We start from the raw sequence: 18593 nt of genomic DNA on the forward strand, positions 1-18593 counted from the left end.
GAAATCTATTAGCGAAGCCTTGTATTTGCTTGATTTTGCTTTGAACTTATTCACACGAAGAAATAAGTAACTAAAACTTTTCCAGTTTACCTGTAATGTTTTACGGAAGTTAGAACTGTTGAAACTGAGCAGTTTTATCCCCCCAAACGAGGCAAAAACAGGTCTGAGCTGAGCTCTGGCTTCCGAAGTTGAGATCCTTTGTTTGGAGAACAAGGACACAGTTCTTTTCCCTAACATGTGGAAGTAATTGCGCCAAGGGGCCGTAGTTGGGGGGGGGGGGGGGGGGGTGAAACATCGGCCCCGGGGCCCTGCTCCATGCAAAGACAACGGTCTGATACCCCTCTGCTTTGCCAAGAGATAGGTGATTCATAGGGACCCATTCTTCTTTGTGAGCCCACCAGGAGAGGCCCGGGGTGTAGGGAGATACGGTGAAAAAATAATAGCCTTGGATGAGCACTCGGTAAACAGCTGACTCTCGTGTGTGTGTGTGTGTGTGTGTGTGTGTGTGTGTGTGTGTGTGTGTGTGTGTGTGTGTGTGTGTGTGTGTGTGTGTGTCCCTCATCGAGAAGGCTCTGTCCTTTGAGTCAGGGAGAGAGAAGAAGCAAAGACGAAAAGGTAGGTGGTGATATGGTGGTGTTGGAGCGCCCTCTATGCGTTCCGAGAGCCGCAGTTCGCGGTTTCTGACTGAGAACCTTGTTCACTGTAGGCTACGGGGATCCTGCAAGAAAACATAGATAAGTACGTTTTAATTTGAGGAAAACCCTTCTTAACATGAATCAGTAATACAATCAGTCACAAAATACCATATCCATCAAAGCTAAACATCATCACATACAACATAGGTTCCCCAAAAGTATCTCATGAAGAGTTTTACTTTCAGAAGTTTTCGTATCCGACTAAAGTCCATTGAAAATGCCATTTTGTGCCCAGATTTCAGCGGGTATACACGTCCGACTCTTACTTTGAAAAGGGTCTCGGAGCTCGAAAGAAGAGAAAGGGAGGGGGGGGGGGGGGGTCATTTCCTGGGAGTTATTTACTTTGAGACAGATGATTACTTTTTTTCGGTGGGAGGAGGGTGGACTGTAACATCGAATCAGTTACAGGTCGATGTAGCTGGAGCGCAGTAGTGAAGGCAGTCGTGGATGCGGACAGAGGGTGGCACATATGCTCTCACAGAGCAGGACCTCTGAGGATTATAACCGCTGCAAAGGACCCTTTATGCTGCGGCATTTGGAGTGACCAATTCATTGTGGATATACTTACACGAAAGGAATATAAAGCAGGGATTAGTATAAGGTAATTAAGGGGTCGATTGAAACTATTTTTCTTAGTCTTTTGAAAAGTTGTCTCGTTTTGATATAATTAAAGAGTGGGAAATCTACAGTAGATTACTGTTCTGTAAGATTAGATGGAGTTTAATTGTCTTCCTAATTAGTTTAGCCAGTTAATGCACTATATCATTTCGTATCATATTAATAGAAAAGTTGATCTAAAAGTTGCATTCACTTAATATGGATCGCAGGGAGCCCTTCGACCCTGCAATTTGTATGCAGGCTTTGCATTAAACAATCCAAAAGGATTTTGGGGTTTGATTTCCTCTCCCCCTTGCACCATATGGTCTCACCCCTGGACGCCAAGCGGAGAGATCATGCTGACTCTGCTGGATAAAAGCGCTCGGTTTTAGGCTCACAGCTGGAGGTGTCAATTCGAAGACTGAAGGCTCCATTGTGGGATGCTGCTTGGCATTTAATGAGAAACACATTGGAAATTGTACATCACATTGTTTTCTAGTCTGTCCCAGGAATGTGAGGAATTAAAATGGAAAATCTGTGCTGGTTGCACTTCAATAAGGCTGACTGGAGATTTCGAGCGGAGGCTGAACTGATCCAAGAGGAGAAAAAGAAGAAAGGAAGAACTTTTAGGGCCATGTCACCAACGGGTTTAACAGAGGAATACCGCTTGTGGTCAGAATTTCAAGAGTGAATTCTCACAAGAATTTAAAACATTTTAACTGTATTCGACAGTTTCTTAATTTTTTATGGAAAATTATGGTACATAACCGACCCGGTGAAAGTTGAGATAAGCCAATATCAGCTGTTGCTCAACTGTGTCCAAACCCAGCGGAGGATGCGTTTGCTCTGTGGCGCATTTGTCGAGTCTCCTGCTGGGAGAGCAGAGGAAATAAAAGTGGATCGGGACGTGCACGAAGTCTTACTGCCACTTTAGGCTCAGTCAGATTTACGCTCAGTGGCTACAGAATTCTTGCCAAGCCAATGCAATTGAAAAATCCTCTCTCGAAATTGTTTGAGACAACGCGAGTGTACAAACATGCCAAACGGATTAGGCATTTTGTCAACTGATTCCCACGCGAATATGTACTTTTGTGCACACTGGGTGCGCTAATTATAGAGCTAAACAAACCCAGGTTACCCATGGATAATTTAGTTCTTTTCGACTGAGCCAGAGCGGGCAGCCACAGGAAACAGCAAAGGGACCAGCAGCTGTATTGTCTGGGACCAGGGAAGTTATGCAGAAAATGGAATCTAGACCTCCCCGTCACATGCAAAACCTATTTTGAGATATAAAAAGAAAGAAAAATACTTAAAGTTAATTGAAGGGGAGCTTAATCTTTAGCAGAGTTTTCTTTGAGTGGGCCACTCAAATTATGTTCCCCCTGATTTACAAAAAAAAAAAAAAAATCCCTGATCGCCCATCAGCTTCAAAGAATATGGGGATCATAGTTGCAGAGGTACCTGAAAAAGGCAGACATAACACGATCTTTGTAAAGAATTGTTCGGAATAATGGGCTAAATTTGAGAAGGTATCAGACCTGATTATCCAGTTGATAACAGTGTTTTTATAGGTACATTTAGAATTGTAACAAAAAGGGGAGAAACAGAACAATGTGCAACCAATTTGTGCTTACATTCCATGCAAAAACTAAAATGTGCATTTATAAAACGAAAAGATAAGCTTTAGGAGAGCGAGTAAGCAAAGGGGGGGGGGGGGGGGGGGGATTAGCTTCGATGCACTTATAAGGCGGACTGTGTCGCCCTCTATCGATTGGGAGCAGCCACCACTGGCTCTTTTTACCCTCAAAAATGATATGAATTGCATGACAACTTTTTAATGACTAAATTGCAAAAATATGGCTTGTGTAGCAAATGTGATACATATTAAATATCATATATAATCAGATTAAAATTCGATATATTTTTATATATTTTGTCTAACAAACACTCCGTTATCAAAAAATTAAAGATTTCTGGCAGTTATTTCATGGTTCAGGTTAAAGGGTTAACGGCAGAATTGCGAGTCACAATTTGCGAATAGTAATTCTCCTCTTAATAAAATAATGGATGCATATCTGCAATAAATTTCACATGTGTACAGTTTCAGCACTAAAGCAATGTGTGGCACCAGAAATGTGCACGCATCATAGCAAGCGCATGCTCGATATAATTACTTAAAGTTGGGCTTAAAGGAAGTAGAAGTCAAAATTCAAAAGTGAAAACTCCACTGATCCATTTTTTTAAAACATTAATGCTTTCAAATGGGATAAATCGTGTAAGATCGGATAAAGTGTCCTCGTCTTTAGTAAATAACCGTTTGTCTTTACAGGTCAAAGCATCCATAGTCATGGATTGGCTGAAGACGTTTGTCCTCTTTGGGGGCAGTTTGGTGGTTTTGGTTACAGGTAAGTAAAACAGTCTGCAGGTAAATCCTTTTGATAGTTTCCCAGCTGTTTCTCTGATGTTTACCAAACTGTCTCTTAGTTACTTCTGGACTGCCTCCACCAACCATCTTGTCTGACCAGGAGGCGTTTGTCCTACAGCGCAATTCCATCTTCAATATAAGCTGCACCGGTAAAAGAAACGTGGTTTGGGAGGAACCGCTGCCGAAAAATGCCCTGGTTTATCCGGGGTATTACACTTCAACACTCTTCATAGACAACGCAACTGTAGAAAACACAGGTTATTACACGTGCAAATATGAAGACCCGGATGAAGAACTGGAAGATGCTGAAGCAGAAATTTATGTTTTTGTCCCAGGTGAATATATTGGTCATATGTTATGCTATACCATATAACTTTTGCTCGGGCGGCTTACAGCACTAGAGTGAATTTGTGGGGGGTGTCGGTTTTTCGCGTTTAGCGGTCGCCCACATGCCATAGGCTGATGAAGCAAATTATAAAAATCTTCTTTTTTTAAACCTAGATCCACACGTTCCATTTGTCCCCGAGTTACCCAGAGACCTGGTTGTCTCCATGGACAATATGGACAATTATGGATTCAACATCCCATGTCGTGTGTCTCACTGGGACTCCTATGTCATCCTGAGAAAAGTCCCCAGTGGAGAGGCTATGCATGCCTTATACAACAACAAAGAAGGCTTCTTCTCAAACAACCTATCTCCTGGGCAGTACCAGTGTGAAACCAATGTGAATGACCAGATATTCCGAAGTTCTATTTACACTGTAATATCTAATGGTAAGTCAAGACAAGTGTAGTTGTAGTATGATATACTCTCTTTTTACTAAAAAAGAAATAGGAGCTATAGACATGGTAATGGCAGGATAAAGATAAAAAAAAAAAAAGAATAACTGAACAGCTGGAAACACTCCTGTTTATGAAGAGAAGGCTACAGGGTGATCTCACTGCATGACATGACTATCATTATTACAGAAGTGGGATGACTTCACATGCATGTTTGCACTCTCTGTGTGTTTGTGTGTGTGTGTGTTGGTGTATAACCACCACTCTGCGATAAATCAAGTCACAGTAATCAGGCTGCCACACGTGATGTGAGAGATTGTGTTGCTGATAAATGCTCTCCGCTGGTCCCTCTTTAGACCCTATGGAGATAATAGCCAGTGAAGAGACGTTGCGAGCAGGGCAGCCTTTTAACATCACATGCATCGTTCCTTCTGGCCTGGACTTTCAACAGCAGTGGCTCCATCCTAAAAAACAGGCAAGATGCAGTCATTTCCCTCTGTGTTTTCCCATTTTAATTAAATTTAGTCTCCTATACAGCTTCAGCCACTCATCCACTTCATCTTGCAGTGTGTCCTTCTACCCAATGTCATTTCCAAGCCAGCAGTACTGAGCCTTAAATAAGAAAATAATGGTTTTGGACCCAAAGCTAGCAGTGGCAAGTGGAATATAGCTCAGAGGACAGCCTTTAGTGGTTACAAATTATGTGTTAGGAAAGCAGCAACTGAAGGTTGAGTCTTTATTGTGAGGATGTAAGCCAAACACAGCACTTTTGCATAGAGTTAACTGCCACAGCTATCTTGAGGGAAAGAAGCAGTTTAAAAGAAGGGCAAGAGAAACCATAGTAAATCTTTGACCCCACTGACTTTGAAACATGTCGGACAGATGTTATCTGCTCCTGTAAACCAGCTAAACATTTAATGCTTTTAATGCGTGTTACGTTGAAGGGTCAGAGCAAGTTGCATTTGTAACTTAAGTTTGTTTATATTCAGATAGTTAATCTATGTGCACATTTTGCATGGGATTCCTTTAAGCCCTTTTCCAGAGATGGTCAGGAACACAGGACTTATGACTCCTGGTTTTGGTCTCAGCTGCAATTACAGGCTCTTTAAAAGCCTCTGTGATCCTAATTTATCTCCTGTGGCCTAGCAAGTGTTTTAACCATTAGCCTTCAGCACCATGACATACAGATTCTGATATACAGATGTTGTATCTGCAAAAGGGAAAACTCTGTGAATTACAACATTCAGATATCATATTGCTAATTTTTTTTTCTCTGGTGATCTCACACTGTTCTTTTGTGTCTATAGGCTAAGGATGCAGTTTTGATGAAGGAAACTTTTCCTGAGCGGGTCGTCTACATCCTCAGTATCCCACGAGCCGCCTCAGAGGACAGTGGCACCTATGAGTGCTCTGTTACAGACAAACGCGGTGAGGTCAGAGTCAAAAAGGTGGCTGTGACGGTCTTTGGTGAGTCATCCCCAAGAAACCTTTCCTAGATACCACCAATGAGTTTCCAGCAGAGCTGTAATAATGTGAATAACTGCGTAAACGGCCGACTTAAAATCAGTTATATCATATATATTTAACATTCTCATCATCATTCAGGTCAAATTAGTATTTTCCCATATGTACACAAAATGCTTTCAGCAGTGTGTGGAAGTCATTTTCTGCTATCCAACCATAAAACATCACCGCTGCTTTCAGCATCAGCTACTGTGTTTTATAGGATGGGTTCAACAGATGTGTGTCAGGTCTTCATTTCACCTTCAGCCTCCCTGTCAATGTGCCTTCTTCCCAGTCCTTGACTTGCACCACTGTTAACTTTCCTCACTCACTTTAACCCATTTTAACCTGCAGTCTTCTGCTTTTTCCTTTTGCAGAGGAGAATTCTTTTGTGGCCATGGACCACAGTGGGATTTTATCCACAGAATTTGTCCACAGTTTTGAGGAGACAGAGTTTACTATCATTATTGACGCATACCCAGCCCCCAAAGTGATATGGATGAAAGATGACAAAGACTTACAAGTGAACTACTACCTCTTTACTACGACTAGCCACCAGGGAGGAAATCGGTGAGGAAAAATATTCTTTGTTATTAGATTTCTATGCAGGAAAATTCAACATTGACAGCAGTTATTTAGTTTGAAGGTCTTATGGTGGTTGTCCAGCATAACATCTCCCACAAGTAGCGGCAAAACTAGTAACATTAAAAAAAAAAAAGACATGTATGACAATGAGATGTAAATGTGATTTTAGCATTATCCTTATTTAGCATATCATTTTCTTACCCAGGTATCTGAGCATTTTGAAATTCAGACATCCTCTGGAAAAAGACAATGGAAATTATACCATAATTGCTCAAAGTGGCTCTCACACTGCTCAGTTCTCCTTTAACCTGCACGTGAAAGGTAAGAAAGACAGACTGACAGACCATAGAGTATTTAGGACCTATAGAAGATTTATGACCCACTGTATTTGTCTTCTTTCAGCTCCCACTGCAGGAATGATCCCATCATCTTCAGTCCCTGTGCTGCTGCCAGAGCTGGACGAGATGGTAGTTACTCTCCACACCCCTTTCACCTTGACCTGTCATGGACAGGAAAAACTGGGCTGGGAGACGCCAATCAGTTTATCGGAGCAAACGCAGGAGGACTCCAACGGCTTGTTTTTCAGCACCATCACAGTGGATAGTGCCACCGCAAGCCACACTGGCTACTACACGTGCTTTTATAGTAGAACTATCACTGAGGATACAGCAGAATTTAGCAGAATCTACATTTATGTTCCAGGTATGGAGTAAACTGAGCTTGTGTGTTTTGTGTGTTTGATTTTATTTTCTGGTGTGATAATCTTGTTTTATTCCTACACAGACCCCGATGTCCCCTTTCTGGAATCACTGATACCTTTTGGCAACCACGTCCTGTCTGGATACGATGAGATGGAGATCCAGTGTCGAGTGTCTGATCCAAATGCTAACGTGACTCTGATTAACAGTGACACCCAGCAGCCTGTGCCTAGTATTTATGACAGCAAGAGGGGCGCTTTGGGGATATTCATTGCTGGAACCTATGTCTGCAAGGCCGTCATAAATGGACACGAATTCTACAGCGAGGAATATATTGTCCATGGTTGGACAGGTGTGTTTTCTTGTGTTCGTGAATATGTAAGACAAAGACACAAGTTTAGCATCCTACATGTTAATTCTAAGATCAAGATTTACCTCTATACCATCATTTTAACTCGATAAAATGTTGTATCACAGATGAGCTGGATGTTGAGTTGACAGCAAAAAAGACTGCTCTGCTGGTGGGCGACACAATAACTGTCACCTGTCTGGCTCGGGGATCTGAGATTCTGGAAGATCACTGGAAGTATCCCGGCAAACTGGTGAATGCACACGTCATTTTGACTCCATCTGTATTTAATGTTGTTTTAAAATTGTTTGTAACTGAGCATCTCTGATGTTCCCTTTTTGTTTGGCAGGCAAATCGTGGTACAAAAACAGTGCGAGAAAATAAGAGAACTCAGGAGATCTTTTATACCCTGACCATCCCACAAGCTTCAACCAAAGACAGCGGCATCTACTCTTGCTCCATCACTGACATACTGAGTAACAGGGGCCAGACGAAACAACTAGCTATTCAAGTTTATGGTATAAAACCTTCCTTATCCAGAGTGAATATCATGTATACTATTTCTGAAGTCTTTCTTTTTACAATGATATATTAGTGATTATCTTTTGGACTCTCTTCATGTCTCACAGCAAGTGATATCTTGTCCATCAAGCCGGAGTTCAGAGAATACGAATCTGCAGCGCTGGATAAAGTCTGTGAGTTCAGGGCTGTTGTCAACTCCTTCCCAAGTGTTCATGTCAGCTGGTTTAAAGATGGCTACCCACTCAGCTATGTGACTGCAGAGATCTCCACCAGCCTTCGGCAGATCAATGAAACCAGGTGAAAAGCCACTAATGGCAGCAGAGCTAATGACAACCTCAAAGTAAAATTCTCATGCATTAGCTAGTTTACCTTTTAATTAGTTAGAGTTGATGCGACTGTGAGCTGTCACTACTGGGTGCTTATTGGAACTTCTGGTTGTGTTGTTCTTTACAGCTACAGGAGTGTTCTCACCCTGATCCGAGCCAAGGAGGAGGACAGCGGGAACTACACCATGCGGGTGGATAACGGAAACCAAAGTCGTGATATCAGTTTAATCCTTGAAATCAAAGGTCAGAGAAATCAATTCCCTATGATTACTGCTCTGACAACCTTTTAGCCTCAGTTAAAGTCTGTTTTTTTTTTCTCATGCTTACACTGACTGTGTTACAGTGCCTGCAGTCATTGTTGATCTGATGGACGTTCACCATGGCTCACCTCAAGGCCAGTCTGTGGTTTGCATTACCAGAGGGCAGCCGACACCCACGGTGGAGTGGTTTGTCTGCAAGAATATCAAACAGTATGTGCAGTCTTCTTTGAGAAAACATTCATTTGTTCCTGGACCTCTCTATATACACACATGCTCTACATAGTCTTTTTACTGCTGTTACCATCCAGTTGCGCTAATGATTCGTCTTCGTGGGTGCCCATCCCTGCCAACTCCACTGAGATCACATTGGACTCACACATTGATGAAGACAATAACCTGGAGAGCCAGGTCATGTTTGGTCATCTGGAAAGCACAATGGCAGTGCGCTGCCTGGCCAGGAACGAAATGGCTGTTGTCAGCAGGGAGGTCAAACTGGTGTCCAATGGTGAGAGCACACAAATATATTTCACTGCATCCTCTTCAATAACCTCCTTTTTTTAACCTAGCTTTGAAATGATGTTGTTTTTTCCACCTTTTATCCTCCAAATTTCCTTTAATTTTTGATGCTCAGGGTGTGATGTGCTCTGTAAAGACTGTTTAGGGCTAGCTTAGCTCTGCCAGTGTTGTAGCAGCTGTCAGCTGATGACATTTTAGTCGCACAACTGATGGTGAGTCATCAGGAAGGGGCTCTTCTTCTGACAGCTAATTTTGGGACTCCAGGAATCACTAGGCCATTTGGTCCTTTCAAATGAGCTTTACAATTTCACCCCCATCTCCCTACAACAGCTCCTCATCTCCACCCCATCCCCCCCACTTCTGTGTTGTTTTCTCAACATGACTTTTTGGCTTAACTCTCTGCGCACCCTGTGGTTTTCATATTTCTTATGCAATAAATAAAGCAAATTTCACTGCAAGAATTTCAGTAGACATGCTGCATCCACGTGATTAATGCGTGATCCATTTAACATGTGTGACTGCTGGATTTCCTCTTGAACAGGCCCTCACCCTGAGCTGACTGTAGCTGCTGCTGTGCTGGTGCTCCTGGTCATTGTCATCATCTCACTCATTGTCTTGGTTGTTATCTGGAAACAGGTATTGTTGTGATCATTTTTGCATTTTATCCCCACTTCTCACCTGCTCACCAGTTCATCCATTTCTCTTTTTTCAGCATACATAATGAACTGCAGATTTTACTCTGAGCTTTCAACTGGACACTGTTAGTCTTTTCACCTGCAAGATATTTCAATATTGCATAATCAGCTCCTGAACTTAAAATTTCCTTTCGAGACAATAAAGGAAATTTAATTAGTGGGTGGATCTGCAAAACAAAGACCCCAATACTGTTAGAACAAAAGTAAATTTGCAAATGTTAATTAACCATCTTTTATGCGTTCTTTGTCTCTCAGAAACCACGATATGAAATCCGCTGGAGGGTCATAGAATCTGTGAGCCCAGACGGTCATGAGTACATCTATGTGGATCCCATGCAGCTTCCCTATGACTCCAGATGGGAGTTTCCCCGTGACAGACTTGTGCTTGGTGAGCTGACAGTCATTTTTTATATGCTAACTCTATAGAGGCTCTGTGGCCTCCCTGCTGGGATGTTCCAGCCAGGATGGCTCACTCTTTCTTTGAAGTTAGGGTGCGATAAACTAATCCAGCTTGAGGTTTTTCTGCCTGGGATTTGCTTTGAGTCAGTGATCAAGGGGACAGTCAATCACTGGAAAGAGTCACAGATGAGAGAGCAGAAGCATGCAAAGTGTATGGATGTGTTTGTATGCCTGAGCAGTTTCTTTTGTTTTTATTACAAGGAAACTGATCCCCTGTTGTTGCGTCTTTCACAGGTCGTATCTTGGGCTCTGGAGCCTTTGGGAAGGTGGTAGAGGGCACCGCCTATGGGCTCAGCCGCTCCCAACCTGTCATGAAGGTGGCAGTGAAAATGCTGAAACGTGAGTTTAACAGTTGCCATGTCATAACTGACTGAATTCAGTGGTAAATAAAGTAAGCCTTGAAAAAATTCTAACAATGAATTCAGTCAGTGGTACAGGCCTGTCTATATACATTACATATATTACTGGGAAAACAGCTGACAGCTCATTTTATTTGTTGAAGGAACTCAAGGGGGTGGTAAAGTGAAAGCTGTAAAGACACTATAGTGAAGACAGGACACTACAGTGAAAGATTTTTGTCTTTAGTCCCATATCTTATGATAAAAGTCTTTAGATATGGGACTGAGTGGCTTGTTGTTGGTTTGACTGAGTGTGTGATAGTCATGCTTGCTGTACCTTCTTTCAGCCACAGCACGCTCCAGTGAGAAACAGGCCCTGATGTCTGAACTCAAGATCATGACTCATCTTGGACCCCATCTCAACATTGTTAACCTCCTGGGAGCATGCACCAAGTCAGGTAAATAACCCACACAAACCAAGGACATAAAGACACACACACACACACACACACACACACACACACACACACACACACACACACACACACACACACACACACATAGAGACACATGCACACACTCACTTTCATAAGCAAACATGTAAGGTAGTATAATGACTGTTTATCATAACCACTGTTGCCTCTCCTATGTAATTTAGTCACCACTTTACAAAGACACACAAACAATAACACCCACATTTGTATGCACGCACTCACACAAACACTCTTTCAGATTTGGGAACTGCAGACATTTACAATTGTAACAGCCCAAAAAGATTGACAGCCTTCCTCAGCTCTTGCTGGGTGTGGTATTTTAATAGGCTTTTTATGGGAAAGTGGAGGCTTGCCCTCTTGACTGTGCTTTTAGGCTTTTATGAGCCTCTGATAAGATTAGCCTGCAGACTGACGCCAATGCACGACTTCATCTTCTGTGTTGTTCCCAGGCCCTATCTACATTATCACTGAGTACTGCTTCTATGGGGACCTGGTTAACTATCTGCACAAGAACAGGGAGAACTTCCTCAGTCTGAACCCCGAGAAGAACAAGAAGGAGCTGGATATCTTTGGAATCAACCCTGCAGATGAAAGCAGCAGGAGGTACAACATATAGAAGATATTTCTCACATCTGCACATATATCACAAATAATGTATTTTCATTTGTGGAATGATATTTTTTTTTCCATGCAGACAGTTATCAAAAGGTACTTTGCAAAAAGACCAAACATCCTCAAGTCTTTACAAGCCCAAGCAACCGTTTACAACACATGCACTCACATTGTCCATCTACCCCCAATCAGTAACTCTATCACCAGTTTCTCCATGGTTGAGGAGGTTGTCTGGCATCTTTGCCTAATCAGATCACAGTCTGAAGTGGTCTCCGCTTTCAATTTAATTGCGTTACTATGGAGGTACCTGTTAATTGTGTCCACCCAAATCCTCATGGTAAAATAGCAGCCCTCTCTTGCTCTCTTTTGAGGCTCATCTGTGTTGATGGATGACTCAGTGACCACACCTCAAAATGACCATAACACAATTTAATCCTGGCTACTATGTTATCCTCAACCACATCTTCCTCTAACCTCAGCCTAGGGGAGTGAGAGGATTTAAGGACACACACACATATAAACTGACATGCATGCACATAATTTGTAGAATGTATTTTTGCTATAGGTTGCCATCACTAAAAACGTTCCTTTCTTGTCTTTGCTCCCAGTTATGTGATCCTGTCATTTGAAAGCAAAGGGGACTACATGGATATGAAGCAGGCTGACAGCACTCAGTATGTGCCCATGTTGGAGATGAGCAATGCCTCCAAGTACTCAGACATCCAGCGGTCTAACTATGACCATCCACCCTCGCAGAAAGACTCGAGTGGTACGCACCGTCTTCCTGTCCTGCTTCTTGCTCTGCCCTCAGAGTTATTGATGTGGACTTGTTTGGCCTTGGTGCTATGTTTGAGTCAGTGTTTTAGCCAGGGGGTACACCCTGTCAGAATTTTAGGACTGGTAAAACCCTGCAATTACATGGAGAGGATAATTGCAGCACATGCATAATAATGCCTCATTTCTCCCTGCCATTAGTAAAAGCCAGGTTTGCGCAGGCAGTGCTATATTTGCAATACACGTTGAACATATACTCGCATAACGCTTCAGGGTGTGTTTGCGTGTGTTTTCTAAACCAGAAGGTGAAATGGAAATCATGCTGTCAGACGACGTAAATGAAGGCCTCACCACCACTGACCTGCTCAGCTTTACCTACCAGGTGGCCAAAGGCATGGAGTTTCTTGCCTCCAAAAATGTAAGTTTAAAAGAATTTTTTTTCACGCACAGATCTACAACCTTGCATTCCCCTGCTTCCCTCTGCACTAATCGCAGATTATAGGTTTTGTGCTTTGACCTATATGAAGACAGCCATACTGGCCAAAGGGGCGAACTAAGGAAATCAGTGGTTGTGTGATAAGCAGTCCCGTGAAGGCTGCTGAGCCCACTCCAGAGAGCGGCCAGGAACCGAATATAGTAGCAGCACAGCCAGAGCTAGAATTACCAGACAGGGACGCACTGCAGCCAGAAGTTTTTCATTCAGCTTCATAGTTATTATCCCTAAATATCCAGTGGTCACAGACATCCCTCCAACTGGCATGTATACACAAAGAGTATGCTTTATAAAGCATTATGAAACTGCATTAAAAATGTGCTTGAGAGAGTAGCTATGGGAGCAGAGTGTACTGGTTTGAGCTCGAAGAGAATATGAGTTTAAGAGAGAACTGAGAACAGCTATGTCGTTCAATGAAGTGCTAATCAAGTTTCCTTACTTTCTTACAACAGTGTGTACATCGAGACCTTGCAGCCAGGAATGTCCTTCTCTCTCAGGGCAAGATAGTGAAGATCTGTGACTTTGGACTGGCTAGAGATATCATGCATGACAACAACTATGTATCCAAAGGGAGCGTAAGTGTTTCTTCTCCGGACAAATTATACTGTAGTTTAAAAAATAACAGATTCAACAATAGCTGAAGATTTTGTTTCTGCCGTAAAACAGACTTTTCTCCCGGTGAAGTGGATGGCACCAGAGAGTATTTTTGATAACTTGTACACCACTCTGAGCGACGTGTGGTCTTACGGCATCCTCCTCTGGGAGATATTCTCCCTAGGTGAGTCCCAGCAAACCTCTGTTAAAGAAAAGAAAATCCAAATATTGGTTGAGAAACTCACGTGAAAATGTCTCTGTGCAAAGGTGGCACCCCGTACCCAGGGATGGTGGTGGACTCGAGTTTCTACAACAAGATCAAGAGTGGATACAGGATGTCAAAACCAGAGCATGCACCTCATGATGTGTATGTAGGGGTTCACGTAATGGTTATACAGTTGCTTTGTTGGGGTGTTCATTTCTGTGCTGTGATATACACCAGCGGTCCCCAACCTTTTTTGCGCCACGGACCGGTTTATGCCCGACAATATTTTCATGGACCGGCCTTTAAGGTGTCGCGGATAAATACAACAAAATAAAACTAGTACCGGTACCGAAAAAAAGAAGATTTATTCATAACACACGTGAAAAGACCAAGGAAAACCGAGTAAACGATAACAAAATAACGCTGAAAACCGATAAAAACCCTGAAAACTATACATTTCACACCTGAGCCTCAACTCTCACAGCCCGGTACCAAACGACTCACGGACCGGTGCCGGTCCGAGGCCCGGGGGTTGGGGACCGCTCATATACGGCATCTCGAATCTGTCAAGATAAACTTACAAAGTGCAAGACAGCTTGTATGTTCTCGACGATTGCATCAGATCACATGTTTGTTGCTTTTTCAGGTATGAGATGATGATGAAGTGCTGGAACAGTGAGCCAGAGAAGAGGCCATCTTTCCTGGGTCTGAGTGAAACAGTAGCTTCGTTGTTACCCTCCAGCTACAAGAGGGTGAGTCTCCTTGTGACCTCTTACAGCCTCAGAGCTCTGTGGAAACTTAACACCTGCTTTCAAGATTTACCTCTGCTCATTCTTGACCTCATGGTTGGACGTGTGCATTCTGTTACCTTTTTATTTTTTTCATTTTCTAGCTGTTTATTGGCTTTTTAGGTATCATTTACCAAGCATGTGTTTAAAATGCAAGCTGTGTATTTAAAGCCCTTTCCACTCTCTCTGCATTTGGATATTTTTTTCAAGCTCTCTCGCTTTTTCTTAAAAAAACAAAATAACCACACACACACATGGAAGCACACAAACCTACAAGTGATTAGAGTTCAAATGCAGCAGCTGGATGTCAGAGCAGCTGGCCTAATGACACAGCCCCAGTTCTTGCCTCCACCACCCAGTCTTAATGACCCCACTACACATGGCATATCAAACCGGCCTCACCTCTGCCTTCCCCACAGTGTAAATGGCTGGTGGCAGAACACGAACCAGCTCCTGTTTTAGCACCTCACGCTAGCATGAGATATGTAATTTTCAGTTTAGATCGCACCATCCAGCTGGCAAATGAGCTAGTGATTACACACAACATACCGCACTTCTCCAGTCCTGTGGCTCCATAGTTCTATGGTTATTCTGTGAATTGAATCATCATTGCTTTTGTGCAACAGGAAAAAGTTATATCTTTTGTTTCCACCCTGTATTGGTATCTAGTTCTAATGGGCCCATGTTGTTTTTGATTCAGCAATACCAAAGAGTAAACCACGAGTTCCTGAAGAGCGACCACCCTGCGGTTACTCGGGTATGCATGGAAAATGAGGACTACATTGGGATTGCCTACAAAAACCAGGGGAAGCTGAAGGACAGAGAAAGTGGCTTTGATGAACAGCGGTTGAGCTCTGACAGTGGCTACATCATTCCCCTTCCTGACCTGGACCCTATATCTGATGAAGAATATGGAAAGAGGAACAGACACAGGTAAAAGTCAGTGACTTTTGCTACAGTTCACAGTGTTACGCTTTAGATGCGATTAACTTGTGTGTTATTTATGCCCCCTGTAGCTCTCAAACATCTGAAGAGAGCGCCATTGAGACAGGCTCCAGCAGTTCCACCTTTGCTAAGCGTGAGGGTGAGACTCTGGAGGACATCACGCTGCTGGATGAGATGTGTCTAGACTGTAGTGACCTGGTGGAAGACAGCTTTCTGTGACAACTGCTCAGCCTATAAAGCATTGGCAGAAAAGACAAGGGGTGTGAGGATATGGGAATCTAGAGAAAGACCTGTAAATGAACCAAAGACTGTTCTGTCAACCCTCTAGCCCCGCCATCCCTCCTATCAGTCACCCCATCAGAGAGAGAGGACAGAACAAAACCACTTCAGTATCTGGATGACTCTGTGGTGACATCGCTACCCCTCGGACATTGCCCCCCCGTCCCCGTGGGCTGGAGATGAGAGTGAGCAGAAAGTTACCTTAAAGAACTCAGAAGACTCAGAGCCTGTGTGTTGGAGACATCTAGATAAAAAGATCTAATTTGTCTTTGTACTTTGCAGAGCTTTATTCTATCGGGCATTCTTTTAACAGCAATATAAGCAACAAGGGACAAATTAAACATGTTAGTCAGAACTTTGATTGAACACCGCGGGACGTCATTCATATGGTATCTATAAAACCACTATAGTGCACTATTTAAACTATATGATTCCAACACTAGCAACAACTTTGGCAGGTAAACACACTCCATACTCACCTGCTGCAAGAGAAGCACCTGATGCTGGTACAATCAGTAGCAATACTTGGATTTTAGAGCACAAAATTTGGACTATGTGCATTTTTTTTGTATATAACCATTTAATGTATTCAGTGGTTAAGTACATACAGTAATTCAAATTTATTTTTTTACTTTATCAATATATAAACATGTTTAGTTTGTGAATACCAAGTAGATTTTTACCACAGCGGTTTGTATGGTTCGGAGAAATGAGCTTCTGAGTTGCTTCTTGGCGCTGCGCTTTTTGCAGAAATACAAATTCAAACATTTGTTCTCAGATAAAGTCCCCAGTCATATCTGTCATATAGGCTTTGTCTAACGAAGTGTGATTGTAATGTAAATAGCTTCAGAGTTGTTATATAAGAAAGAATTATTGGGATAGCACTCAAATATTTTATAAACACATATTCAACTTGTCCACCCTTATTCACCCGATTGAAGACAATAATTTTGTGAAATCCATTACAAAAAAGGAGATAATTCTCCTTTCTTCAGTCAGAGAAACATTAAAACATCACAGTAGACAGTCAAAAATATTAGTTTTCTCATGCAAATATGGGAATCATAAAATAATAGAGATCAAAAGGCATTTGTATCAGTAAATATGGCAGCATGGCCAATAAAAAGTATATAGTGCTTTACCAGAAGGTTACATCCTCTAACCTCATATTTTATCTGTTGTCCTGATGTCTATTAGCAGGTTCTAGTTATAAGAAGACAGTAGATAAACTACAGATTCATTTTTATATGATGTCATACATCAATTATCTGTAGACTCTTTATAACCCTCTGTATCTTCCTGCTGCTGAACCAGCTGTGCCACTGCCTCCTTCTCTTTTACTGTGACATAAACTACGTACGGTTGTTGCACTTTCCTGTCTTTTTGTCTTACCGTTGTCGTTTGATGTTGCTGACAAATTAGCTCTCGTCTAGTTTTGGTCTTAGATGCTTATGGCAGGCTGTATGGATGTGAATGTTTGTGGTGCGGTTGAGTGATGTGTTGTCATCAGTACCCTACCTGTAAGTAAAGGTAATCACACCCAGTATGATGATTCAATACTGTGCTTCATTATTTTACATCATGTACATTCAGATGATTTATATTTCAATAAATGATTTATAATGTAAAAAAAAATCATGTTCTATTGCTCTTTGTGATTTTTAAGCATTGCACACCCAAACAAAAAATATATAGGAATAGAAAATTTTTTCTGAGGCATTTTTCATTACAGAATAAAGAAAAATAAAGTGATCAATTAAAAAAATGTGCTTACAGAGATATAACATGCCATGAAGATGCAGCGAAATAGATTCCCTACATCTGACTGTAATATTCTAATAAACCAATATAAATTGCAAAAGGAACAGAATTGCCTTTTGCCTAAATCAGTGTCATCATACGCACACAAACAAATATACACAAATAACCAACAATGGAAGAAATACTCTGATCCTCTCCTTGAAGTACTACACACAGATTTTACTGAGTAAAAGTATTAAAGTAGACATGAAAGACAATTTCTGCATAAAAAATGTCACTGTGTGGTCAGCAGTTTAATGTGAGACAAAGATATGTTATTTTTCATCTTTTGTTACAAAATCTCATTTTCAAAACGCATTTATTCAAAATGTAAATTCTAATTTATCTCAAGTGACCCCAACTGGTCATTGCTTTCATGCAAGCAACAGTGTGACAAAGAGGTGGAGACTTATTGTTACAACAGAACAAACTGTATTTATATACTGTAATACGATGTTAATCTAAATATAAAGTGGAACTTCAAATATCTATTAATGTGAAATAACTGGATGAAGACAAATTCTACAAAGTAGAATAAAATGAAAATATTCATGTCAAGCACAAGTATTCCAAAATTGTACTTTAGCATAGTGTTTCAGCAAATTACTTAGTTGTATCACTTCACATCACTCATATTTTATGTGCCAAAAAGAGGTTAATAAGATAACATAACCCCAAACATTGTCAATATACTGTGCAATCTAAGACACTGCCACAGGGGGGCAAAGATATCTCCTCATGAATCACCTTGTGAAATCGCCAACTAAACGTAAAAAGTATAAAGTATAAGGTCATACATGGTGCTGTTCTAGTTTATCATTGTCCGTGCTTTAGTGTCTGTTTGTGTGCTTCACTACTAAA

General features: G+C 41.7%; 1 protein-coding gene across 2 annotated transcripts; it reads left to right on the top strand.

Annotated features, from left to right (window-relative positions):
- The first annotated feature begins 1060 nt into the window (after positions 1-1060).
- Positions 1061-17567, top strand: pdgfra (platelet-derived growth factor receptor, alpha polypeptide). Of its 2 annotated transcripts, none has more exons than XM_080878588.1 (29): positions 1061-1296; positions 3622-3697; positions 3777-4052; positions 4219-4491; positions 4854-4972; positions 5805-5964; positions 6378-6570; positions 6791-6906; positions 6988-7287; positions 7369-7635; positions 7761-7885; positions 7982-8150; positions 8262-8451; positions 8608-8723; positions 8824-8950; positions 9049-9245; positions 9798-9892; positions 10207-10339; positions 10645-10749; positions 11096-11206; positions 11692-11845; positions 12463-12623; positions 12931-13046; positions 13574-13696; positions 13788-13899; positions 13983-14082; positions 14567-14672; positions 15409-15641; positions 15725-17567. In XM_080878588.1, the coding sequence occupies exons 2-29, from the start codon at positions 3640-3642 to the stop codon at positions 15870-15872; spliced, it is 4383 nt and encodes a 1460-aa protein (XP_080734714.1). In that variant the 5' UTR covers positions 1061-1296; positions 3622-3639; the 3' UTR covers positions 15873-17567. The 2 variants fall into 2 exon arrangements, with proteins under 2 accessions (XP_080734714.1, XP_080734715.1); XM_080878589.1 differs by lacking the exon at positions 1061-1296 and adding an exon at positions 1346-1964.
- Positions 17568-18593: the final 1026 nt, after the last annotated feature.

This window comes from Rhamphochromis sp. 'chilingali' (genome assembly GCF_963969265.1).
Source record: "Rhamphochromis sp. 'chilingali' genome assembly, chromosome: 3".
Lineage (NCBI taxonomy): Eukaryota > Metazoa > Chordata > Actinopteri > Cichliformes > Cichlidae > Rhamphochromis > Rhamphochromis sp. 'chilingali'.

What these genes read in the sequence shown, in the direction of transcription:
- pdgfra (XM_080878588.1), top strand. Translation starts at nt 3,640, where the DNA reads ATGGATTGGCTGAAGACGTTTGTCCTCTTTGGGGGCAGTTTGGTGGTT. An exon ending in GGAAGTATCCCGGCAAACTG is followed by an intron (nt 7,886 to 7,981) that starts GTGAATGCACAC and finishes TTTGTTTGGCAG; the next exon opens with GCAAATCGTGGTACAAAAAC. An exon ending in TACCCTCCAGCTACAAGAGG is followed by an intron (nt 14,673 to 15,408) that starts GTGAGTCTCCTT and finishes TTTTTGATTCAG; the next exon opens with CAATACCAAAGAGTAAACCA.